The sequence below is a fragment of the Mus musculus genome, chromosome 9 (genome assembly GCF_000001635.26).
Source record: "Mus musculus strain C57BL/6J chromosome 9, GRCm38.p6 C57BL/6J".
In the NCBI taxonomy this organism is placed as follows: Eukaryota; Metazoa; Chordata; class Mammalia; order Rodentia; family Muridae; genus Mus; species Mus musculus.
The window spans coordinates 66,555,342-66,583,179 of NC_000075.6; the positions used below are offsets into that span (position 1 = coordinate 66,555,342).

The following is a 27,838-nucleotide window of genomic DNA, read 5'->3' on the forward strand; positions in this document are numbered from 1 at the left end:
TTGTACCAGCTTGCAATCCCACCAGCAGTGGAGGAATGTTCCTCTTTCTCTACATCCTCACCAGCATCTGCTGTCACCTTAGTTTTTGATCTTAGCCATTTGATATTAGCCATTCTGACTGGTGTGAGGTGGAATCTCAGGGTTGTTTTGATTTTAATTTTCCCTGATAACTAAGGATGTTAAACATTTCTTTAGGTGCTTCTCAGCCATTCGATATTCCTCGGTTGAGAATTCTTTATTTAGATCTGTACCCCATTTTTAATAGGGTTATTTGGTTCTCTGGAGTCTACCTTTTTGAGTTCTTTGTATATATTGGATATTAGCCCTCTATCGGATGTAGGATTAGTAAAGATCTTTTCCTAATCTGTTGGTTGCTGTTTTATCTTATTGACAATGTCCTTTACCTTACAGGTAAAGCTTTGCAATTTAATGAGGTTCCACTTGTTGATTCTTGATCTTAGAGCATATGCCATTGGTGTTCTGTTCAGGAAAATTTCCCACGCCCATGTGCAAGAAGGCTCTTCCCCCACTTTCTCTTCTATTAGTTTCTGTGATTCTGATTTTATATGGAGGTCCTTGATACACTTGGACTTGAGCTTTGTACAAGGAGATAAGAATGGATCGATCTGCATTCCTCTACATGCTAACCTCCAGTTGAACCAATACCATTTGTTGAAAATGCTGTCTTTTTCCCCGTTGGATGGTTTTATTTAGCTGCTCTGTCAAAGATCAAGTGACCATAGGTGTGTGGGTTCATTTCTGGGTCTTCAATTCTATTTCACTGATCTCCCTGCCTGTTTCTGTACTAATACCATGCAGTTTTTTTAATCAGCATTGCTCTGTACTATGGCTTGAGGTCAGGAATGGTGATTCCTCCAGAAGTTTTTTTATTGTTGAGAAAATTCGCTATCCTGGGTTTTGTTTTGTTTTGTTTTTTTGTTATTCCAAGTGAATTCAAAAATTTCTCTTTCTAACTCCATGAAAAATTGAGTTGGTTTTTGACGGGGATTTCATAAAATCTGTAGATTGCTTTCATCAAGATGACCATTTTTATTATATTAATCCTGCCAATCCCTCCTTGTGTTGGAGTTTTCCATCTACTATCCTTTGTAGGGCTGGATTTGTGGAAAAATATTGTGTAAATTTCTTTTTTACTTCATTGTTAGTAGTTTCATTAAAACTAGGGTTTGTTTTCAATACTTATAAAATGTACTTTTGCTTTTAAGATAAAATAATCTGGGGTTTCTTTTGGTAATTAATGTTGGCTAACAACGAGTGGAATTAACTTTACTACTAAATATATAACTATTAAAATATCTTAATGGGTTTGATCTTAAGGCACAGTTATTTGCAATTATTCTAGTTAACAAAAAATTATTTAACTTTGAAATTGGCTTCTTTCTGGAGCTTCTATCAGATTTCTGCCTTAAGGTTTTTGAGGTTTCATAAAATTAATTTACTCATAATGTTAAATTCTGATATACTGAGGCTAAATTATCCAGTATTAGCCACATGAAGCTTTAATACACTCCTGACACTTAATTTCACAGCTACTACTATACTGAATAACATATATATCATATCCAAACTGAGAAAAGCCTCCACCTTTCTTAACTTTAACATTCTAAGACATTTGGCTTTTCTTCCTACGTTCCTGTTAACAGCATTATGGAAGTTACTAATTAACTTTAAATTCTTAATGAACTAATAAAATATACCTAATGAAAACTATCCTTCATTCCTGTGAAAGAAGAAACCATCAAATAAATAAAGTGACTTTATTAAGTAATGGTGAAGGAGCAAGTTCTTCATATAATAAGCATGTATAATACCACCAAAAAAAAAAAAATGAAACCATCTAGGATGCAGAAAGTACCTTCACAAAAGGGACAGCAGATTTTTTTAAGTTTTAAATTCCTGGGCTGAAGAAATGACCCAGCTTAACAGAGCTTAACAGAGCACCAACTGCTCTTCTGAAGGTCCGGAGTTCAAATCCCAGCAACCGCATGGTGGCTTACAACCATCTGTAACGTAATCTTCTGTAACACCCCTCTTCTGGAGTATCTGAAGACAGCTACATGTACTTACATATAATATATAATAAATTAAATCTTTTTTTTAAAGTTTAATTTCCTTTCTATACATATGTGTATCATTTCTTTATTTACAAGTATAACCAAGCACTTTATTATAAATGGCAGATACTGAAAAAAAAAAGCAAGCTGATATTCTGATTTCATGTTTCAAACTAATTACAGTTAACATCTTTAAAGTCTTTAAAAATCAAATGTATATTTTAATTCTTTTATTAAATGCTGATGTCTTGGCCTCAAATATCAATTATGGATATGAAAAAAATATACTCAGATAAAATACCCTTTCCTCTGTTAAAAGCAGATAAGCACTGTCTTATTAAAGAAGCTTTTCATGATCTGAGGTCACCTCTATTACAAAGTTTCTTTTTAAACTTCAAAATACAATTTTTAAGTAAATCTCTGCTTTGCATTCTTTAAGACACTGTCTATGCTTATTGTCCCGGCTAGTCATGAGGACTAGGCCAGCTTAGGCAACATAGTGAGGGTTCCTCCTACCATCCCACTCCTGTCCATTACAACGGGAAAAGAAAATGGAAAAGGAGGAAAACGGAAGCAGGGTGGGGAGAAGTAATCAATACCAACACTCAGGATAAAAGCACGAGTGTGAGGCCAGCCTGGGCTACAGAGCAAGAACCCATCTTAAAAGGGAGGGAGGATGACAAAAAAGAAAGAGAGAGAAAGAAAGCTGGGCAGTGGTGCCACACACCTTTAATCCCAGCACTCAGGAAGCAGAGGCAACGGGATTTCTGAGTTTGAGGCATACCTGGTCTACTGAGCAAGTTCCAGGACAGCCAAGGCTGCACAGAGAAGCCCTCTTGAAAACACAAAAATAAGGGGAGGGTGGATAAAATCTATACTTAAAGAGTTTACTTGATGATAAATTTTTGTTTTTAATTTTTAATTATAACTTAAGATGATAAAGCAGGCCAGTGGTAATAAAAATAACCGAAATTTAAGCAGTTTTTAGACATGAATTAGTTCATATTTCATAATAGTTTGAAAAGATGCCTTGGGAACAAAGTATTCTAGTAATTTTAGTATTCTTTTCCTAACTCTTCATTTCTACATTCAGCTACTGTTTACAAAGATTAGAGTTGACTAGGTCAGATATCAGTGAATTATTTGTTTAGTATTTTTAATCTATTACCTTTATATGTCTACTTACACAAAACTCCTAATTTTAATTTGTGCTTCTTTTCAACTGCAATAATATACCACATGTAATACCATTTGGTAGGAAAGGGAACAGGATGGGAAGGGAGAAACAGTACTTAACAAACAAGAAACTGAAACTTAGTTTCTATATGAAAATCCTGGGAAGATCTTCACTTTTATTGAAATCTTCATTTATCTGTTTCATGCTAATTGGATTGTCTCAAGGAGCGGGGGCCTGTGCCGCCAGACCACAACTTTTTTTTTTTTTTTTTTTTTTTTTTTTTTTTTTTTTTGGTTTTTCGAGACAGGGTTTCTCTGTGTAGCCCTGGCTGTCCTGGAACTCACTCTGTAGACCAGGCTGGCCTTGAACTCAGAAATCCGCCTGCCTCTGCCTCCCGAGTGCTGGGATTAAAGGCGTGCGCCACTATGCCCAGCCAGACCACAACTTTCACAGTATATGTTTTCTCTTTGGAGGCTCTGCTTATTTCAGAATTAAGAAGAGCTGCCTACAAGGATACCAATCTTCAGAGGGAAAGGAATTTAGCCTCTGTCATGTGGCTTCAGTCCTCTGTGATGATCAAAGGACATAGTACAGACTTGGTGCAACCTTTCTCCTGTTTTAAAGGTAGCTATCAAAATCTTTTCCACCCCAGTACTAGAGATGACCCCAGGACTATCCACATACTTGGCAAGGACATTGCCTAAAACAAGTCTGCATAAAACAAGGAGGAAAATAGAAAGATCTGAGAGGGGTCTCTGTAGTCTCCAAGGAGATTTACAAATTAGTGACATGTAGCAGGAAGTGACAAGTGTTCCAGAAGCTAGAAGTTAGTAGAGATTACTCCCCGTAGCTGGAGTTAGGAGAAGGAAATTTTCATGATAACTCATAAGGAAGGAAAGGGCAGGGCAAGACTCTCAGTAAAGGAAAATAAAGACAAAAACTGTAAGCAAGGACAGGAGAGATGGTGCAGTTGGTTAAACACTTATTACATACTCTAAGGACCTGAGTGTGATCCCCTATACCCATGCAAAAGGCTAGGGTGTGTGTGTAGCCCCAGACTTGGGGAGGCAGAGAGAGAAGGATCCCTTGAGCCAGCCTTAACCTAAATTACAAGTCCCAGCAAGAGAGCCTGTCTCAAAAACACAAGGTACCAGAGCAATGCTATCCAAACAATTATGAACTCCATACACATGTGCACGCACATGAACATATATGGGCAAAACCAAATGTAAGCCTCAGAATATCTTATAACACAAACCATAAAGGGGTGAGGAGGGCTTCACAGTTGAGTGTGGTGGCTTACAGCTGTAACTCCAGCATTTGGGAGGCTAAATCCTAGGCTCCTATAGAGTAAGGTCAAGACCAGCCTGAAATTTTAGCAAAACTTTGTCTTAAATTAAAAAATTAAAAAAAAAAAACGGACTGGGATATAATTTAGTAGTGTTTGCTGAGCATGTCCGGGGCGCTGGGTTTGATTCCTACTACTTGGGGGTAGAAGTGTAGGAAAAGCTGAAGTAAAAATGCTTAATAATCAAATATACACACAGCTTAATAATCAAATATATAAACTTTTTTTCCTTTGAACCCTATCAACCAGTCTAGCAATCAGAAACTGATGTACAAAGAAATTCATAAAACTACACCGGGAAATTATACAATTCCCCAACTCAGAGAAATCTGTTTCTCTGTATTAGTTAAGGTATAATAGAAATACTAATTTTAACCAAAGCTTCATGATCTCACAACAGTCATCAGCTCCTTTGGGGTATTTATATGGCAGTGTAATTTTGCAGGGTGGTTCCCTGGCATTCTGTTCTCAAGCCCACAAATGTAGCACTAATGTGACCCGTGCAGCTGCAGCTTCCTTCCTGCATTTCAGAAGCTCTGGGTAGCCACACACTTACAGCTCTGTTTAACCGCACACAAAAGACTGGCAATTGGCCAAGAAGCTTCTGCCACTCCTGGGTATATGCTAATATTTCCTAAATCAACTTGTCCATGAAATTATGTCTACTACCTTAGTACACTATAGCAATGTAAAGGAAATTAAATTCCAATGTCTAGTTAACAAAACTGCAAAGCCACTAAAATATCTAACAGATGTTCTTATAGCACCCTATGAAAATAATTTAATTCCATTAAGCTGATCCTTAAGATTTCCTCAAAGACTTACCATTCCCTTAGAATTTTACCAACAGCAAGAAGAGCAACAATGATTTGTTATAGTATACAGATTTAACTGTATTTACAAAGCTTCCTTTTGAACATCCTCTGCACACTAACTGATATCAAGAATGAATGCTGTCAGCACCTGCACCACACAGAATGGCATGACTTATGACTATGATAGGGAGATAAAGACATTCAAGAATGACCTGAATTTCTGCTGTCTCTAAAGCAAAAGTAGTTATAAACACAGAACACCTGATTCTATAAAACAAGAAGCTGTACCATTCTTGGATTAATGGGGCAGGGATTAATGGAGGGCTAGGATGTGAGTCCGGGTAGAGGTTTATTTAAGGCCAGGGTTCAAGCAACAGCAGCCAACTGAGCTAATGCTTAGCTGTTATGAAAAGGAGTACTCGGGCTGGAGAGATAGCTCAGCCGTTAAGAGCACTGAATGCTCTTTCAGAGGTTCTGAGTTCAATTCCCAGCAACCACATGGTGGCTTACAACCATCTGTAATGAGATCTGATGCCCTCTTCTGGTGTGTCTGAAGACAGCTACAGTATACTTAACATATAATAAATAAATCAAAAGAAGAGAAAAGAAAAGAAAAGAAAAGAAAAGAAAAAGAAAAGAGAAGAAAAGAAAAGAAGTACTCCACATCAGCAAGCAACAGTAGTGAGCACTGCCCTGTGTGTGAACATCTCAGAAAATACTAATTTTTACAAAAATCTTCATCTGCCTCTAAGTTTCTCTCCCTTCTATCTTTTCCAGGTCTGACCACTAAACGAGTAGGTGTTTGAATGACTTAAACCTTTTACAGATTTATTCAATAGTTAAATGCCAACTATGCTAAACCTGTAAAACATTAAAAGACCTGAAAAAGCACTGGTTTAATTTTCTTCCCTTGGCTGGACATCTTCCCACAGACAGTGTGAGAAAGGACTAGCACGCCCTTCAACAGAAAGTGTGGTTCTCAGGGATGCCTGGAAACAGGCAAGGCAACACATGCACAGTGCTCAGGAGGCTGAGGTAGGAGCCAGCCTAGACCAAACAGCAAACTCTGTCTCAAACCACTTACCAAAAGCAAATCAACAAACAGGGATATTTGTACTTTAAATGCCCATTCCTGCTCAGTATTGCCCTCATGTAAAATTCAAGGACTGTTGAGCAAATACATAACTCTAAAGGATCTTCTAAACACCCCCCTCAATGTCAGCAGCCCTTAGAATTGAAAGTAAAGGTGAAAAATTATTCATCATAATTTATGATGAGAAAGAAATCTGCTTCACTCAAAAGTTAAAACTATAAACATCTCTGCATATACTACATGGGTAACAAATTGTTGAACACTGCTTGTAGCCTAAATAATTTGCTCCTAAACAGTCACAAAATAGACAGGACTTTACTACCATTTATATGACACAGACACATACATTATATTACAAGGAGCCACACGGTTCACAATCTATTCTTTTTTGGACATAGGATCTAGCTTTGTAGCCCAGGATGACCTTTAACTCAGAATCTTTCTTAGCCTGCATAGTGCAAGGAATACCAGTATACACCACCTGGCATGGCTATCTCCAACTTCCTCTTAAAGTCTAATACACTTCATGGGGGTCAGGGGGAGCCTGAAATGCTGAGTTGTAAACACTAAATTCTTGACATTTACCTCTCAGGAAGTAGAAAAGAGATAGGGAAGATTACCAAAACAATCTTTCAAACAAAGAAGCTTAACTTGTAAGAACACATTTGTAAAAACAATACCATTTCCAGAAAATATTAACTTACCAGTATGTGCTGTAGCTACTGCAATCCATACACACTGTATGCTGAGCTTTCTCCTGCTTTTCTGATCTCTTATGGTTGAGTAAGGGTATCTGTGCATCTTCATAATGTTTTTTTGCATGGCCATTCACATACCTTACAAAGCCAAGTGAAATTATTTTAATTTAAATATTGCTTTGGAAAGTTGTCAAAGATGATGAAATTGTTAACCAAATTAAAATGAAAAATAACTCTTTAAAAAAAGTTAATCACCTGGTGATATATTAAGCTAAATACTTAAAGTATACTCAAATTTGCAACTCAATACTACAGTCAAATTTTAGTTACGCCTTGATTAGGGACAAGCAAGGAAAGGTATTAGCTACCCAAATTCGTTTCAGTGCTATTTATACTATCTTCTATGCTGATGTTTCCCCTATATTGTCTTTCATTTAAGGGTTTTCTCAAATTGCTAATTCCCAGCTTGGAGTTGTTATTTTAAAATAAGTAAATAAAAAGTCTGTACATTAAAATAATCAACCTCCTTCCCCAGTACCATATGCTGAAGTTACACCTACAATGTGAAAGTCAGACAGAAGCATGGCAATCTGTGGTCTCCTGGATACAGCTTCAGATTTTTCCTCTGAATGCCTCATCACCAACACACATGGAAATGCATTTGTGTAAAACAATCCAAACAAAACACAAATCAACTTGTGTTAGAAAAACTGCAATTTGTCCATGTAAGCAAACATAGCCAGTGATTGGTTATATTCCTACCAATTTTATAACTTTCCAACTCAAGTTTAATAAACAGAGCTTTATAACATTTATTTATTTGGGAGTGAGTGGCTGTCCATGACATGGTACATAAGCAGAAGCCAAAAGATGATTCATGGGAGTAGGGTCCCTCCCTACCTAATAGGTCAAACCAGAAGGATCAGACTTGATGTCAAGTGCCTTTACCTGCTAAGCCATCTTGTAAGCCCTAATAAATTATTATAGCAGGGAAACTAAAACCAAAGTAAGTATCTATGCACCCTCATTTATCTACACTTTACCTAAAGACTATAGAATGTTGTCCCTGACCTCTATAAAAAACTCCTAAGGACACAAAAACATCCCAGTTCCTTTACAACAACTAGTCTGCAAAAGGTGGAAATTACTTAAAAACTCAACAGGTAAAGAAACAATTGCTAGTTCACTGGCATCAAAATAACAGACTTAGAGCAGGAAGTTTCATCTCAAGCTGCAGTAGTTAATCAAGAAGCTGCACTTACCTTGAGACTGAGGAATGGCTCTCAGCCTAAGTCCAGTCTCCACACCCCAGAAAAACTAACACCCTTAACCTCAATTCAGAATTCAACCATTTTTTTCTTATACCTTTCCCCCATGAACTTTAACACCAAGGATCCTCTGTCTCCCAAAGTAGACTGAGTTTAAAATAAAATAACAAGGGTATGTGCTTAAAACTAGCCTTTCAAATTCACATACTAGTTGTATAAGCACAATGAGTTATTAAAATTTCTGTACTTGTTTTCTCACCTGTGAATTGAGGTTATAGTACATGTATCACATTGTTGGGCAATTAAACTAAATAATCTAAGACAAGTGTGAATGGTTATTTCATTAGCATCTTCTCCCATACATTTAACTACTATTTATTCAGAGTCCAAATAACAAACCAATTGCTTAGAGTAGGCACATGAAGCACTCACTACTTATACAGTGTTGTTAGGAAGCCCTTGCAGTTTAACTGAAAAGGTAAACTAACCTACATATGCTCAGCACCCACCTTCATCTCCTGTCGCTTTAGCACACAGCATGAAGAGTGCCTTTACAACACTGATAATACATAGCATAACCACCTCAGGGCTTGGAAACTGATCATCTTTATATAGTACAGACCAAGAGCTTCAGCTATAATACTGTAGTTTCCAAATGTCCTCTATATTTAAATTGTTCATGTGTGGCTAAGAACAAAGGATAATGCCACTTGTGTAAGGAGATGTCATGGTAAAGCCCAATATAGTAACTTGAAATTTTAATAAAAGAAATAAAATTAAATCCCTATAAAGATCAGTGATAAAGGTGTAATTGTTGATGAATAACATTAACATCAGCAATGTTTCACCTAATACCCAAACACACTAGTCAAAGGTTAACAGTATAAAGCTATCTTACATAAAAATAAATATTTCTCTCAGTTTTAGATTTTTTAACTTTGCACAATTTTAACTATTTTAACTGTTACACAAGGAGCTAGCTTACCATGTATGCCACAGATCCCAATAACAATCTCAAAAATTTTAAAACAAAGTAGGATGGTGTTGTAAAAACAGTAGAATGTTTCTCTCAGATCTGCTGATACACCATTTTTTGAAACTAAATTGAAAAAATATTCATTTAAGAGTTCCCTGTAGACAAATAGTCTCAAGTTACTGAAAAATCAGTATTTTTGGCCACAGCTACTAGAATTACATAAGAAATACCCAAATCAAAATCATGCTGCTCTCTATTATCTGTTTAATTTGCCTAATCATAGTTCTCTGAAAGTCTGTTAAATGTCTTACCCTTGATTACAAAGAATCAACTTTAGGAGTCTAGAAAATTTCAACTTACTTTCCCAAAGCCCAGAGAATTATTTGTTGCTTCCTATTTGTCAGAAACATTCCTCTCCCCCCAGTTTTGTTGTTTTTTTTTTTTCCTTCTCCTCAAAACTGTCCTGGCCTTTCCAGTGACATATGACCTTTGACATTTAGATATGAAGCACTCAGTGACATCCGGAGGAACCACATACCCCTTACTGCATTATCAGCCTCATCTTTCAAAGCTAGGAGAGGCATCTAACTCTTCAGTTCATATTTTTAAGTACTTCTACTTATCTTTTTAAAAAATTCTGTACAGAATATTTTCAGGCTCCCTAGATCCTAGAGATTTTGAAACAATAGCAGCCATAATTAAAATACACTGCATTTCCCAAAAGTACTCATAAGTTTGCATGGGACAGATATTCAATTCCAAAACTCAATGTGCAAAAATCAAGGAAACTGAACAACAAAAATGTTTTTTTCATGTAATGAGAATTTAAAGTAACAATGGGAAAATATTCCCAAAAAATACAATATAGACTTAAATCCCTTAAATTTAGCCAATATATGACCACTAAAAGAAATTCAAAGTAGATCATCTCTTTTGATTTTTGATTGGGTTTTGTTTGCTATAGGTTTTTGAGAGATCCCATTCTTTAGTCCAGGCTGTCCTAGAACTTGCACAGGCTGGCCTTGAACTAACAGCAATCCTCCTGCATGTTAGAGTTCAGGGTGTGAGAACGCCATGCCCAACTCTCACAGTAGATGATTTCTAACTAACTATCCTTGAGCTGGTGTTAGAACTAGTTATGACAAATCTAGGTAATGGCAGTTTGAAGCCAAAAATTGGAAAGAACTGAAGACTGAAACAGGAGCTACTAAATCTACATGAAAAGCAAAGCATTTGTTGTTTCAGTTCAGTTTGGATTTGAGGCAGGGTCTCGTGTAACCCAGGCTGATCATAACCAAGGATGACTTTAAACTTCCAGTCCTCTTGCCTCTACCTCCTGAAAGCTAGCAACACAAGCACAACTATCACAAAGTTTTGCGAAGTGCTGAGAACAGAACTCAGGGCTTTATGCATGCCAGGGAAGTATTCTACCCACTGAGCCACATCCCCAGATTCAGAAGGCACAATTATTTTAATTGAATAATGAAATATTTGGTATTATCTCAGACAGGAGTAAATAACTACACAGAGAAGTAATGTTTAAAGGTAATTCCATTATCTATAAATATTTACATTTTTTCCCTCAAGTTAGTAAAGGAAGTAGACAGGACAGATAGCAAGTGAGACAAGATTGATTTACACTGATACTGCTGAAGTAATGAAAACACAGGATTCAACTATACTACTCTGAAGTGGACTTAAATCCACTACTAAAATGATTTTTTTAAAATGGTCAGTTGCTAAACTTTTGTTTCAAGATTTAAAAGTTTCCTTGTTTCATTGTCCCAATCAAATATTACTAGTAGGTTGTCTTAATCACCAGATTTTAATTCTACATAGCAGCATAAAAGGATTTCCCCTAGAGTTTCCCTTGTTGTATCAGGCAAGTATTCAAAATACAAAGAAAGAAAGGTATGCTTTGATTAACAGAAGTAAGACTAGCAAAAGTATGGCATTCTATGATAAGAAAAAGTACTAGATACACTTTAATATAAAAATTTTGGGCAAATTTTTAAAGCAAGTAGGTAAGGAATAATAAACATGTCACATACCTTCCACAGTGGACACTTGAACAAGTCAAACAGACCCAGGGGCTTTTGTTGGACCTGCACACTAATAAAAAGAAAAATACAACATAGCATTTGGATCATGTTATTTCCCATCCTCCCACTCCAATTTTTCATCGTAGCTTGTGATTGCATTATAAATCCCACGGCTGCACAGGTGCTTTATGAATACTAACACAGATGACTGTCTACCTAAAGCTGTATCAAGAAGAATTTAAATGCATGTCTGCAGTGTGGTGTTTCCTAACTGACTAATTCAAATAGCCTAGCCATAAATTAAGCATACATACATGTGTTTCTTTTATTAATCACTCTCTTTTGAAGTCAACAGGTTAATAAACTGGTTTCCCATTAAAAACATTTGGTGGGGTTTTTTTCTCTTTAAGTATCTTTTATCACATATTTTTGCCATTCAGGTAATAATACACAACCAAAAATAGCAAATCTTCCTTTATTTAGTTAGAGGTGTAGCCTAAAGTAAAGTCACAGTTAAGACCAATCCTAGTTTACTAAAGACATTTTCTAATACAATAAGTGAAATGCACAAAATTCTTGATGATGCTGTCATCAGGCCAATTATTTTAAGAATTACAGCTGAGTTTGCAGCCCCATAGGAGGAACAACAATATATGAACCAACCAGTACTCCCAGAGCTCCCAGGGACTAAACCACCAACCAAAGAGTACACATGGAGGGACCCATGGCTCCAGTCCCATATGTAGCAGAGGGTGGCCTTGTCAGATATCAATGGGAGGAGAGGCCCTTGGTCCTGTGAGGGCTGGATACCCAAGTGTAGGGGAATACCAGATCATGGAAGCGGGAGTGGGTGGGTTGGTGAGCAGGAGGAGGGGGGATGGGAGAGGGAGTTTTTGGAGGGGAAACCAGGAAAAGGGATAACATAAAGAAAATATCTAATAAAAAAATCTCTAAAAAAAAAAAGAAAGAAAGAAAGAAAGAAAGAAAGAAAGAAAAGAAAGAAAAGAAAAGAAGAAAAGAATTACAGATGAACCAGGCAAAGGTAGGTATGGAAACTTTTTAAAAATGTTGATTCCATTTTTTTTGTTGTTGTTGGACTATTATGACTCAGTGATAGGACATCTGCCTAACATGTTAGGGGTCCCTATGTTCAATTCCTAGCAACTCATTTCAAAAAAAGGTTTGTCATTTCCTTATTCAATTACCCAAAAATCTCATATGTAATAACAGAAATTTAACTCTCCATCATTTTAAGAATAGAACAAGTTATAATATGAAAATTTACTTCATATAAGACCTTATTATGAAAGGAAGCTTCAATTTAGAGATAGGTGAGATTCAGAAGTGTAACCATAACATGAACACATTTCCCACAGAAGCAGAACTTTTTCCAGCTTCTTCTATGAGAAGAAGCTGGAGCACATGCACACCCCACATAACCAGAGTCTATTCAGAAAAATATAAACATACTGGACCAAGGGATTTTAAGCTAATGTCCAAGAAAAATGAGAAGACTGGAGCATTGTGAACATCAGAGAGTTAAAGCTGAGAACTTACAAGAACTCTTTAATACTCCTATAATTACACTTCAAGGTGGTTTCAAGGCAAAAGAGTCATGGAGTGTATTTCTTATATGCTTACACCTCACTGCACAGCAGGCTCATGTAACATCTGAAAAGCAGATTCTTATGTATCACTCAGATTATAAAGCTTCATCAATCAAACTGTAGCATGCTGATCCACCCACTCCTTCAACAAAACACTCCATTTTCCTTGTATTCTCCTAGGCCTAGCCCCAAGCTGTCCTCCCAGCCCTTAGATAACACTCTGAATGGGAGGAGGGCACTCGGAAGCCCCTTTCACTCTCTGCCTCTTCAGCCACAGAACCTTTCTCTGTCCCTGTTCTCACCTCAGGCTCAAGCTCAAGTAGGACAGTTCACGAGTCCTGGAATGAAGACTCTTGATGTTCTCCTGAGGTAACCAGGCTCAAGAGGCTATAAGCAGTAATACACATCAGGAAAGGCAAATGAACACAAGCACTCCAGCCTCTACCATGAATTAGACTCAGACCTTCGAACTAGAAGAAACTTTTTCCTTAGAATTGAGAAAGATGCTGGGTGGCAGTGTCACATGCCTTTAATCCCAGCACTCCAGAGGTAGAGGCAGATGGATCTCTAAGTTGGAGGCCAACATGGTCCTGCAGAGCTAGTTCCAGGATAGCCAAGGCTACACAGGAAAACTCTGTCTCAAAAAACTCAAAAAAAAAAAAAAGGTGAGAACTGGATGCCCGGATTCTAGCACTGGCTCTCCATCATTACCAGAGACAACAGTGAGACCATCGTGACTCTTTTCTATCTTCACTGGAGTAGGTAATGACTAACATACCTTTAAAATCATAAAATTCTACGAGTGGGCTATAACTAGGGGGAAAGCACTCGCATCGTCCTCCCTCATATAAAAAAATTTCCAGTTCTTTCTACTTAATTTTCTTAAAAAGCTTAAACAAGGACTGGAGAAATAGGTCAAGAGGTAAGAGCACATGCTGCTCTTGCAGAGGACATGAATTAGGGTCCCAGCATCCACATGGCAACTCATAACCAGTTCTAGGAGATCCAACACTCTATTATGGCTTCCAAGAACACTAAGCACACGTCGTGTCCAGCATTTAGGCAAAACACACTAAGTAAACATAAATAAATCTTTCCTTAAAATAATCATTGGGGGGGGGTTCCCTGTTTATGATTATGTCTGTTTCTTTTCTTTTTTTCAAAAAAATTTTATTAGATATTTTCTTCATTTACAATTGTTAATCTAAGGGAAACAAGAGGTTTAACCAAAGGATAAATGCTAATATAGTATAATTTTCTAGGCCTAATGGTTTTCAGATGATGTTCCTGCCTCCCATTACCTGAGAGGCAAGCATTCTACTACACTATCAGTAACAGCACCTCACTGCAGCAGGAGAAAGAGTGTGGGGGCGAGAAGTACTTAGAATCACCAAACTTCCACAGGAAAACACTGCTGCAACAGGGGAAAGCAGAGCCTACCCACCAATACAAACACAAACACACACACACACACACACACTCACTCTTAAATTTGCAACATTCTGAAGTTTTAGCACCCCAAACTATACTCTTCTTTAAAAATAAAGTTCATGTATATCTAGCTAATATTTCTGTAGCACACACTGTTATTATGCCAGGAGCTATTGCAACTTTCATGACTATCACTTCATTTAACCCTTACAGCCCCAGGAAGTATGAATTATATTCAGCTTGTCTTAAAGATTTGGAAAAGAGGCACAAAGAAGTTATGTATTTTCATTAATTTGCTAAGAGACAGCTGGAATTCAAGTTCACATGGTGTTTGAAGGCACAGACTAGCACTAAGCAGTAGGTCTAGAACATGCTACTTTTCTGGATCTTGCTACTTACTTAGTCCATGCCGGCCCCAAATTCTCAATCCTCTTGAATTATCCTCCAAAGTACCCAAATTATTGGCATAAACCAACACACTAGGAAGGCCTTTTTGTTTATTTGTTGGCCCTTTGTTTTTTGTTTGTAGATAGTATCTCACTGTGCTGTCTAGATTAGTCTGGAACCCCTCAGCTTATTCTCCTACATCAACTTCCTAAGTAGCTGAACTACAGGCATGTATCACATATGCCAATGTACCACATCACTCGGCTTCACTTCTGTTTTTAAAAGATACCTTACCATATGCTTCTGTGTCTCCACTTGGAAAGAAATTGTTTTAAAGTCTTTAAAAACAGTTATGTAAAAAGAACAGTATGGGAAAGCTGGGTGTAGGAGTATACACCTTTAACCCCAGCACTAAAGGAAGCAGAGGCAGTTAGATCTCTGGGAGTTCCAGGCTAACCTTGTCTACAGAGTAAGTTCCAGGAAGGCCAAGACTACAAAGAGAAACCCTGTCTCAAAAGCAATCTCCCACCCCACCCTACCCCCAAAAATAGTGTGGGGAATGGAGGCAGATGAAACTACTCTCACTTTCAACTACACTGTTTGAAGTGTTTCAAAATATATTACTTCTCTCATAATAACAAATTTGATGTTCTTAATTTAAAGGTATCAGTGCTATAAATTTATACTAGCAGACATGATTTTTAAACATTAGTGCTAAATTAAATCAAAAACTATTATAACTATGGATGCATAAAAATACAATCAAAATATTTTAATTTAATATTAAAGTATATATACACATTCCACATAAGATCCAACAGCAAAAGTATTTTCCTCTTGAAATTTAAGAATAGGCTGGCACCATTCATCATAAAGGTTCTAGAAATATTAGTAGGAATATGATAAAATGAACTCACTGTACAGGCTGGTTTTGTGTGTCAACTTGACACAAGCTGGAGTTATCACAGAGAAAGGAGGCTCCCCTTCAGGAAATGCCTCCATGAGATCCAGGCATTTTCGGCAGTTAGTGATCAAGGGGGAGGCCCCCTTGTGGGTGGTGCCATCCCTGGGCTGGTAGTCTTGGGTTCTCTAAGAAAGCAGGCTGAGCAAGCCAGGAGAAGCAAGCCAGTAACATCCCTCCATGGCCTCTGCATCAGCTCCTGCTTCCTGACCTGCTTGAGTTCCAGTCCTGACTTCCTTTGGTGATGAACAGCAATGTAGAAGTGTAAGCTGAATAAACCCTTTCCTCCCCAACTTGCTTCTTGGTCATGATGTTTGTGTAGGAATAGAAACCCTGACTAAGACACCAACTTTCCCTGAAATTGAGAGGAAGGCATGTGATCCTCTATAGGTATTAGGTTTTCAGAGAACAAGACAGCAATGGAGTTCTTACACAGAGCAAAAGAAGGCAGCTGGGGACAGAAGGATGAGCCAGGGAAGACTGTAAGGACTAGGCAGAGATCAAATCAGGGAAAAGCCCACATATAATACCAAAGTCTAAGTATGTAGATGTGCCAGACAAAGCCTCAAGCAAAAATAGCAGAACCAGGAGTTTAGGGCAGAGGCAAGGAAGGGAGTTATAAAGCACAATTCACTCTTCTCCTTGAAAACCTTTTCCATTCTTCTTTTTACTTCTGTTCTTTTCTTCTTCCAGGCTGGCGATCAGCCTCTCTTGAATCATTCATTAGATGAGTAAATTATCCATTGGTGAAGTCAGTTAAGCATTTGTCATAATAGTTTTCCTTTTCTGCTTAATTGCTCTGTGGTTGTTCCCACTAAGATTCTCCCTTCTCACTCACTCCCTGACTCTGTGACCACCCTGGGCAGCTGATATGAAAATTCAAGCTTTATGAAACTCAACACTTCCCCCACCTTGCTACTGTTTGGAAGCCTTGTCAAGAGGAGGTCAGCCACCACGTGAGTAGTCTGACTACATACTATAAGCCTAAACTGAAGAGATCATAGGAAATGATAGCATAGGAGCACAGGGAAGCAATAATTTATACAGAAACATGCGAGTTAAGATGTTCTAGGTACAGATATACTACCTGATGAAATCCTAGACAAGTTCTTTCTCGCCCACAAAATTGTAAATGCAAAGCACACAGTTACTTTGAAATCCTAGGACACAGCGACAGATAAAGCATTTTCCTATCTGCCAAGCATGTCACCAGTATTACTGGCACTCTTAGTTAAGTGTGCAAGGGAGTTTTAAGGGATTCCACCTAACAGGAATTGAAACTGTCCAAAGGCTCAACTACCTTGCTACACAAAAGGCAGTAAAGGCTAAGACATGGCAGTCCATCTTGAACTAAGCTGCTTTACACTGGGGATCTTTCTGTACTGAGCAGTATTATAGAAATTCTAAAGCTCAAATCCATGTAGGTTCCCAGCCCTAAGTCTGAGTAATTCTTTCATGAGTATAAAGTCACTTCTAATGTCTCCCTATATTACATTAAACAGAAACAAATAAACAAACAAACAAACACCTCAGTAACAAGTAGTATGTCAAATCTTCAAAAGTTCCAAAGAACTATTCCTCTAGAATAATCTCCCCACTGTGTGTGAAGATTCTTTAAAGCACCTTAGGCAATTACAGGACTCCCTTTTATTTACTCCTCCTCATGAAAAGCTACAAAAACCTATGCTTCAATCCTCTTGTCTCTGGATTATGTTATATAATAAGTATTCTGAGAAACCTCAGATTGTACTAAGGTTCTTGGAAACCTCCAAATAATTTTAAGAGTTGAATATACCTACACCATCTGTTTCTAACTCTGACTTCACCCCAAGAGTTCTGATATTGTAACTTGATTCCCACCACATCCAGCAATGTCTGATACCAGGCTTTCCCAGTATTAGGAGCCCACATTCTAATCAGAACCCCAAGATTTCTGAGGAAGTATTGGATTCTTCTCTTAAGATTCTTACCAGGAGACACAGTGATCTGAACTTTTGCTTGCATTGTTTAAACAAGGCAAAAGCATTGATCAATGACCCCCAACCCTACCAAAAGAACCCTTCCTTTTTATATAAAAAGTATATGGAATAAAATAAGTTGTCTTCACATGAATTTAATTATTACTTTGTAGACTCCAAGAAAACATGCTAAAGTCTTATATCTAACTATCCAAGCATGGACTTTAGAACCCACAATCTACCATTTTTTAATTCTGTTGTGCTTTAACCTACAAGAACTGATTCCAGGCCTGCTTCTTCACTACTAGATAGGACATAGCTACTTCATATGAGTATGTTAAGGACTTCATAAGAAACATGAATCTGATACAGCAAAAACTTTTTCTTAAAGCCTCAGTTTCTTCTACCTGAAAAATATATTTAAGAGAATAAAAAGACTGTCAGGAGTTAATGCCAGAGGCTATTACATACACTGCAATGAACATGCTCACATGTATAGGGAATGAAAAAAAAAAAAAGATTTTTTTTTTTACTCCTTTAGCTTACACTCTTTAAAAGAATTGCAGCTGTAGTCGGATACATGCCTTTAATACCAGTACTCAGAAGGCAGAGGCAGGTGGGTCAGCAGGTGAGTCTCTTGAGTTTGAGGCTAGTCTGGTCTACAATTGATTTCCAGGACAGCCAAGGCAACATACACAGAGAGAAACCCTGTCTTGAAAACATTTTTTTTAATTGCAGCTGAAAACATATCTTCACAGAGAAATTTCTAACACAGATAGAATTAGCCAACAAAAGACTCCCTATGCCTGACCTAAACTATATTCAAAGCCACATTAAATGAAATAAAATATGACTCTAATGAGTTTATTCCAAAATTGGCACAACTGTTAAAACTATCTTAGTGTTCTAATCAAAATCATATATGTCTAGCAAAATACTTTAGGAAACTAAAATACATCTAGAAGCACATTTTGAGAGATAATATAAAGAGATTTAAACACCTTAATAAGATGCTAATTGGATAAACATTTAAATACTGAGGCTGGAGAGATGGCTCAGCTGGTAAGAGCACTTGCTGCTGCTCTTGCAAAGGATGGAGTTTTGTTCCCAGCACCCACCTGGTGGTTCATAACCATCCCTAACTCCAGGGATCCAACACCCTCTTCTGGCACCAGGCATGCATGTGGCACACAACATGCACACAGGTAACCATTCATATTATGAACACGTAAGGGCTGAAGGAACTTAAGTACCAGAACCACTGAAATACAGCAAACTCAAGAGGTATGTGGAACAAACACTAGATCTTGGTTCACCAATCTAATCCACTGAAATATACCTTTGTATATATGCTGTTTATGATGTGGGATGTGTGTAGGGGGTGTATACATACCATATTCACTTGAGTACGTAGGTCTTAATGATTTTTTAAAAATTTGTGTAGGAATGTGTATGTGCAGCAAGCACACACACCCCACATATGTGAGGGATCCCACAGTGGTCAGAAAAAGGTAGGCTATTTAATAGCCTAAAGCTGGACTTACAGATAGTAGTGTTCCCTAACATTAGTGCTGGAAACCAAATTCCAGTTCTGTGGAAGAGCAGCAAGCACTATTAAACCACTGAGCCATGTCTCCAGCCCTTTTGTCTCATCTATTAATATAGGGTCTCCACTGAACCTGGAGCTAACCAATTTGGTTAAGGTGGTTAGCTGGTGAGCACCATGGACTTACTTTGCCTCAGACCCACCCCAGTTCCTCAATACTAGAACTTCAGATTAGCACGGCCACACACAACTTTTATGTGGGTGCTGAACTCATAGCCTCATGATTGTGTGACAGACACCTTACCTTCTGAGCCATCTCTCCAGCCTGGTAACTATTATTCTTAATACACTGTTAATACACATTATCAGTATGCCAACAAATGGAAATGTCAAAGTTCAGACTAAAAAAATAGAATAAAGTTTGTTTTTTCTTGTTTGAGACAGAGTCTTCCGGCAGGCCTCTTAACTCAGACCTCCTCCATTAACCTTCCTACAGGCTGAAACTGGAAGCATGAGCTAGCTACCACACCCACCTTAATATGATCTGTACTATATTTCAACATCTATTAGGGGTTATAGGTCAAGTCATTTCAAAATGTTTTAAATTTCTAACTAATTTTAGCAAAGAAGTGAATAGGAATGATTTCAAGTCACCCAGATTTAAGATATGGTTACCAACTTTTCTGGACCAGCAGCTTTAACTTCTACCCTAGATAGTCCAGTTTTTCCTTATCCACCTTATCACCTGAGTCTCTTTTAAGAGCAACTTCCTTAGAGGCATTGGACACTTGACACTGTTCTGACCCACCTTCAAGCTTTTCCCATGTGATACACAGAAAATTGCAAGGCTGCATGGATCATACACAGAAACTGAAGACTTCTTAGAGGCAGAGGTGATCTGCTTTGAGAGCTCTGACTACCCTAAGCTGAGATCATCTACCTCAGGATATATATGTAGCCCACTCATGTCAGTCCCAGTGAGAAGCTATGCTACCAGTCTTTTGCTGGGTAATCAGCAATGCAGCAGGTTTCCCTCCTATTTCACTGCATGTGAGTCAGGAGACCTGAGGACATCAATCACCTTAGAGGACTGGGACATTTCTCAAACTCTAAGACACCATGCCCCTGAGGATCAGCATCATTTCTAGAAGTTGAAATCTTTATTTCTAGCCTATGCAAAACTATCTTGTACTACAGTCACTTTGTAATCCTGAAGAAACACCAGGTAACAGGCAAAACAGAGAAACCTAATGTAAATTAAAAGAAGTCTCACCAAACACCTGGCACTCAGCGGTCTGGTAGGGTGAAACAGCACTGATAAGAATATGTATCAGGAACAGTCAGTCCACTGCTCAATATGAACCTTGACCCAAACCATGTGAGTAGTTATTTCTTAACTAAGAATGTTTCCAAGGCAACTTCCTACTGATTTCAAGGCTTTCCAGTCAGAAAAATAATTTCAACAAAGCATTATTTCAATAGCCTTGACTATTTTATTTTAGTAAAACCTCAGGAAATGAAAACAGGATATGCAAACACCTTTATATTATTATAAAATCTTTTATCCATTACTACTCACACAAAGAGTTAAATATTTATTCATCCCCCAAGGTACCTAACAATAATAGTAATAATAATAATAATAACTTTGTGTATAAAGCTATTAGTTTGTAGCATTATTAACTACAAAATACTCTAGACGTACATTTTCACACCTGGGAGACCAGCTGCAATTAACTGTGACACACTCACAAATGGAATACACTAGAAAGTGATAGATTAATAGACATCCAGACAGATGAGCAAACAGATGGATGACAGAGGAATGGAGAGAACAGACAAAGAAGACAGGGAATGAGGCCCGGGAAATGGCTCAGTCAGTAAAATACTTTCCTCTCAAGCATGAGGATCTGAATTTTAACACCAGAATCCACATTTTACAAAGCTGGGCACGGCCCGGTAGTAGTGGTGCACACTTAATCCAAACACTAGGGAGGCACAGGCAGGTGGATCTCTTGAGTTTGAGGCCAGCCTGGTCTACAGAGCTAGGTTCAGGACAGTCACTGCTACAAAAAGAAACCTGTCTTGAAAAAAAACAAACAAAAACAACAATAACAAAAGCAGCAGCAGCTGGACACAATGGAGTCTGCTTGTAATCTTGGCACTTGGGACGGTGGCAGCAGAAATCGGTGGCAGCAGAAATAGGAGGTCTCTGGAACTCACTGGCCAGCTAGTCCAGCTGAATCATTGAGCTTCAAGTTCAACAAAAGATCATGTCTCACAAAATAAGGTGGTGGGCTGCCAAAATTGTTAAGCAGGTTTCACCTGATGATCTAAGCTCAACCCCTGGAACCCACAGTGGAAGGAGAAAACTGACCCCCAAAAGTTATTCTGTGACTTACAAGAAAAAAAATAAATAATGTAATTAAAATATAGGGTGGGAAGTATTAGAGGAAAACACCTAACATTGATCTCTAGCCTCCACACATAAAAAGCACAGCCACAGCCACAGCCACAGCCACACACACACACACCAAGGAAAACTATTTCTACAAACATGGACTGATATACAAGACACAATATTAAATAAAAAAATACACAGAAAGTATATATAGTTTGCTGACTCACTTGGCTGACAATTCTTACCTAGAATAGATTTTTATAAAATTTTAACCTTTAAAACAGTTAGTGGTCTAGGTACTCAAAATATGAAATAAAAGCAGCAAAGATCAGGTAGAAGATCTAAAAATGAAAACCAAATACACACAAATGAGCCAAGCTATACTTCAGTTAAGTGTATGGAAAGAGAAAGATGACTAATTCCAACTTTGAACAAATTGCTTTATTTATTGCTCATGTACAGACAAAATCGACCATGAGTAACTGATGAACTCTAATTACCAGAATACCTTTTGCAATGGTATGGGCTATCAATTCCAGAACTACTTTCTCTGATTATAGAATTAAGCAAGTAAATATACATGCTATAGGCGATGAGAACCAGATTATCAGTATTGAACATATGCAGCAAATATAGAAGGGACAGGGGTCAGCCTGTGGTGTTGAAAGAAATCATGGATACCAATGGGAACTCATGGTCATACAAATACAAACATATACACCAACAGTGGTAGACATACCTACCTATTCATACTTCTTACTTAGATCTTTCTGCTCAGAGATCTTAGTTTATATACATTACTCCCAACCAAAAAAAAATGAGGGCTTCTTTCAGAAATGACTGTTACCAAGGCTGGGGTAAGCTGGGTACAGGCATGCATGGAACATCTTGTGGTAGCAGACAGAAAAGGTCCAAAAGAACATATCAAAATTACAGGTTAAGGAAGCTCCCAATGGCCAAATCTAAGACAAGTTGCATTTCAAAATAAATAATGATAACAGTATCACCAAATAAATGAAAATCTATGCCTGTGCTATGATATGTAAGTGAATGCATAATCAAGTAAGAGAAAAGGAAAAACTCTTCCTCACAGAATACCAACCAATACATGTGGAAGAAGTATTAGCTAGAAAACCACCATCTTGAGACCATCCTAGTGATAACAAGTCAAGAACAATCAATGAGCCAGACAGGTGGCACATACTCATAATACCAAGTACACACACACACACACACACACACACACACACACACACACACACACACACAGCTATAGAGTAAATTCAAATGCAGCCTAGGTGACTAAAATCCTGACCCACCCTTCCTTCCTTCCTTCCTTCCTTCCTTCCTTCCTTCCTTCCTTTTTTTAACCAGGGGTAGGTCCAGCAAAGTGGTTCAGTGGGTAAAGTTGCTGAATCTTCTGATATCCATACATGTCTTATAGAGTGTGTGTGTGTGCACACGTATGTGCATGTGTGTGCACGTGTGTGTTAATGCTACCAGTATGTCCATGGGCATAGGACTATCTACAGGAGAACAGGTAGCCCCTCAAGCCCCTCACTAAGAAAATTGAGTTCCCTCCTCCAGCAGCCTTTAGTTGCCAAGGACTTCTCTGCTAGTGGTCGGTCTTTATGAGGCCCTTATCTATCCATGCTGGGATTTTGGCAGGCTTGATCTTGTACAGGTCCTACACATACACTTATTAACTGAATAAATCTAATTTTACACACACACACACACACGCACACTCCACAAAAAGATTGCTGAGTCCCAGTAGTATACTACTTGCCTAGCATGAGCAAGTAGTACTTGCTAGATAAAGTAGCAAGTATCTCTACAGTATCTATCTAGGATAGAATGTCACAATTAGTAGTATTTTATAAGTCAGGCAAACTGGAGTTCTTCAAAAAAGGGTAAAAGAACTATTTCATGGGTGGGTGGGTGGGAGGGTATGGGAGACTTTTGGGATAGCATTGGAAATGTAAATGAGGAAAATACCTAATTAAAAAAAAAGAACTATTTCATATGAAAGAGATATAGCTACAACAACTACAAGTAACACATGATCTTGGATTTTATCTAGGGTAATGGGAAGGCAGAGAGAATGTGGAAGTAACAATACAAAGCACACATATGGACAACTGAAGAAATCTGGATACAAAATGTATATTATACTATTATAGTAGCCTACGCTTACTGCAAAGAGGGCCCTTGTACTTATAAGTTTTTAAAAACTATGAAAATGGAACATTATGTATACAAATTATTCAGGGGTAGGTAGAGTAAATAAACAGAGGATACTTATGGAAAAGTGATAAAGGCAATAGAAATGAGATAAAATCCTAACAATCGGCAAGTCTAGATAAGGATGATATGAAAATTTATACCTAGAAGCAACAAGTTTCTCCCAGTGCCATACAGAGACCTCCTTTGGCTTTGAGTCTGTAGAACAAACTTGGCTAAAGAATCTAACTGGAGCCGGGCGTGGTGGTGCACATCTTTAATCCCGGCACCCTGGAGGCAGAGGCAGAGACAGAGACAGGAGGATTTCTAATTTTGAGGCCAGCCTGGTCTACAGAGTGAGTTCCAGGACAGCCAGGTAGAGATTACCCAGGTGTGATGGTTTGAATGTAATTGGCCCCCATAGGTCCACAGTGAGTGGCACTATCAGGAGTTGTGGCCTTGTTAGAAGAAGTGTGTTACTTTAGAGGTAGGCTTTGAGGTCATATATATTCAAGATATGCCCACTGTGGCATGCAGTCTCCTTCTGTTGCCTGTGGATAGAGATGCAGAACTCTCAGATACTTCTCCAGCACCATGCCTGCCTGTGCTCTGCCATATTTCCTGCTACAAAGATAATGGACCTAACCTCTGAAACCATAAGCCAGTCCCAAATTAAATGTTGTCCTATATAAGAGTTGCCGTGGTCATGTTGTCTCTTCACAGCAATGAAACTCTAACTATGACAGAAGTTGGTACCAGGGGTGGGGTATTGCTGTGATAGACATGACCATGGTTTTGTTTGGTGGAATGTGGACTTTGGGACTTTGTGTTAGGAAAGCAGTAAAATGCTTTGAGAGCTGCTTAGTGGGCCACAGTAGTAAGGGCATGGAGGACAGTGGTGCTGAGGATGATGTGAATTGTGGGGGCTTGGCTCAAGAGGCTTCAGAGGAGAATACATTCAGTATGCACCCTAAAAAAAAAAAAAAAAGAAAGAAAATTTATACCTACGTTATAAGTACATAAGGTATAAAAGCATACCTAATTTAAGGTATGAGATTTAAAGCCTGTTGAGTGTCACCAAGATGGTTCAAAAGGTGAAAGCACTTGCTGCACAAGCCTGGAAACTGAGTTATACCTCTGAAACCTACATAAAGGTGGAAGGAAAAAACTGAGTCCACAAATGTCCTCTGACCTCCACACACAGGTACCGCCCCACATCATACACACACAGTAATAAAAGAATTTTAAATCTCTTTAGTATTATCACAAATTTAAAAAAAAAAAAAAGCATGCATGCCAAGATACAACATTTTGAGTCTTCAAGAATACCAAGGCAATGGAGCTGGAGAGATGGCTCAGTGGTTAAGAGCACTGACTGATCTTCTAGAGGTCCTGAGTTCAAATCTCAGTAACCACATGATGGCTCACAACCATCTGTAATGAGACCTGATGCCCTCTTCTGGTATGCCTGAAGATAGCTACAGTGTACTTATATATAATCTTTAAAAAAAAAAAAAAGAATACCAAGGCAAAAAAAAAAAAAAAAAAAAAGGATGTACGTAAAAGAGGTAACTAAAAAAGCATCAGGTTACTAACAGCAGCAGTTAGGAAGTAAAGATAGGCAAGAGCAGGGTAAATGCATAGAAAGTGGGTAAGGAATAAAGCCTCAAAATGATAAATTTGTAACTGTGTTCTGACAAGTACTCAGGTAATTATGAGAGCATTTGCACTAAACAGATCTGGAAAATGGCTATGAAAATGCTTTTCTATTCAAAGACCTTTTTTGGTTTTACTAAACAACAACTATGTATATACTCATTACTTTTCTAAAAACATGAATTTTTTTAAATTTTATGTATGGAATGCTCTGGTACATGTATACCTGCATGCCAGAAAGGGACATCAGATCCCTTTATAGATGGTTGTGAGCCACCATGTAGGTGCTGGGAACTGAAGTCAGGACCACTGGAAGAGTAGCCAGTGCTCTTAGCCACTGAGCCATCTCTCCAGCCCCATGAATTGCTGTTTTTAAATTTATTTTATTTATATAAGTACAATGTAGGTGTCTTCAGACACACCAGAAGAGGGCATCAGAACCCATTACAGATGGTTGTGAGCCACCATGTGGTTGCTGGGAATTGAACTCAGGACCTCTGGAAGAGCAGTCAGTGCTCTTAACCACTGAGCCATCTCTCCAGCCCTCATGAATTAAGTTTTAAGGGGTAAAACAGTCCTATCAACTCATGAACTTGCACAAATCATATTTTAATTTAAAAAGTTGTCAGGACTCTGGTAGAATGCTTGTCTACTATGTACAAGAGCCTGAGTCAGATCCCAATCACTGTGGGGAGAGGATGGAGGTGGGGCACTAAAATCTATTACAAAACATAAAATTTAAATAGCAGTTCATCATTTGGGACCAGGCCACCTACTCAACTCCTATTACTTTTACACTAATTTGTCTTTCTCTACTACAGCAAATGTAATTTCAAAGCTGACCAAAATTTATCAACTACGTGTTAAGAGATCCTGATACCTACAGAGATGGAAAAGAGAGGACATCTGGTCCTGGTGACTCCCACGCATCAAGGCAAACTGATCCAGAAGGCTCAATGCCCAAATGGCTCAAGTATTTTACTCTATTTTTAAGAGAACATCTAAAATCGGTTTTCAGCATCATATAAAATAAAATAATGTATGAGACCATATTCTCAAAACTGTAACATGCTAAACATTCCTGTTATTACTCCTTCTATGACAAACTCAGACTTGTTCAGACCTATTTGGGGAAACAAAAATCTCTCAAATTGTTTCTACTTTGCCAGTCTTCAACTTAAATCCTGCACTGTGTCTCTAAATGGAAACCAATAACCATTAAAGTCACAGCAGATCATTAAATCACAATCAGAATAAGATACTTTCCTGTGTGGGAAACTAGACACAAATAGCAACATACAAATTACTAAGAGTTTAATATTGTTTCAAAAATAACTTCCCCTAGAAGCTGATTATATAGAGAATGAAATCAAAAGCCATGAATCACTTAAGAAAATTTAGCATGAATACATATTTCCATGTATTTATAGCAAGATCTGATGCAAAAATTCTATGCCTCTGCCAACAATCTAAACAAGAAAATATACAGTTAAAAAGTAATGATATTTTAAAAGAAATAAGTCATTATGAGCACTATACATTAATTTTTCAAAACAAGAACAAGTACACAAACTGTCAAGAAAAATTTGTAAACATTAAGGAAGCACTTCCTCCTATAAGTATAAATAATTATATTTACAGACCTCATTTTAAAAATATTTGGGTTTTGTATGTAGGTGTTTTTTGCCTGCATATATGTCTCTGCAACATGTTCATCTGTAGAGGTCAGAAGGCATTGGATCCCTTGGAACTGGAGTTAAGATGGTTGTGAGCCACACATAGGTTTTGGGAATCAAACACAGTTCTTCTAGAAAAACAACAAGTACTCTTAACCTCTGACCCATCTATCCAGGCCCTGAGATCTACAGACCTCTTTTTGTTTGTTTTGTTTTAGTTTTTGCTTTTGTTTTTGTTTTTGTTTTTCAAGACAGGGTTTCTCTGTGTAGCCCTGGCTGTCCTGGAACTCACTCTGTAGACCAGGCTGGCCTCGAACTCAGAAATCCCCCTGCCTCTGCCTCCCAAGTGCTGGGATTAAAGGCGTGTGCCACCACCGCCCGGAGATCTACAGACCTCTTAGTGTAAAACTTTCTTCAGAGAACAACTAGTTTAACACCCACATTTTACATTTCTTTCTAGTTTCTTTTGATTTTGTAATAAAGGTTAGTACTAAAGCACA

At 37.9% G+C, this 27,838-nt stretch overlaps 1 protein-coding gene across 8 annotated transcripts in view; it reads right to left on the minus strand.

Moving 5' to 3' along the window:
• Positions 1–27,838, minus strand: part of Usp3 (ubiquitin specific peptidase 3) — a 78,510-nt gene that overhangs the window by 40,703 nt on the left and 9,969 nt on the right. For 3 of the 8 annotated variants that reach the window (NM_001302116.1, NM_144937.4, XM_006511110.4), the window contains exons 2-3: positions 11,502–11,562; positions 7,213–7,344 (exon numbers count right to left, since the gene is read on the minus strand). The exons of 2 other annotated variants lie outside the window; for them this stretch is intronic. In NM_001302116.1, the coding sequence (NP_001289045.1) occupies positions 7,213–7,344; positions 11,502–11,562 (193 nt within the window). 3 more of the 8 variants (XM_017313339.2, XM_017313340.2, XM_017313341.2) reach the window with 3 other exon arrangements.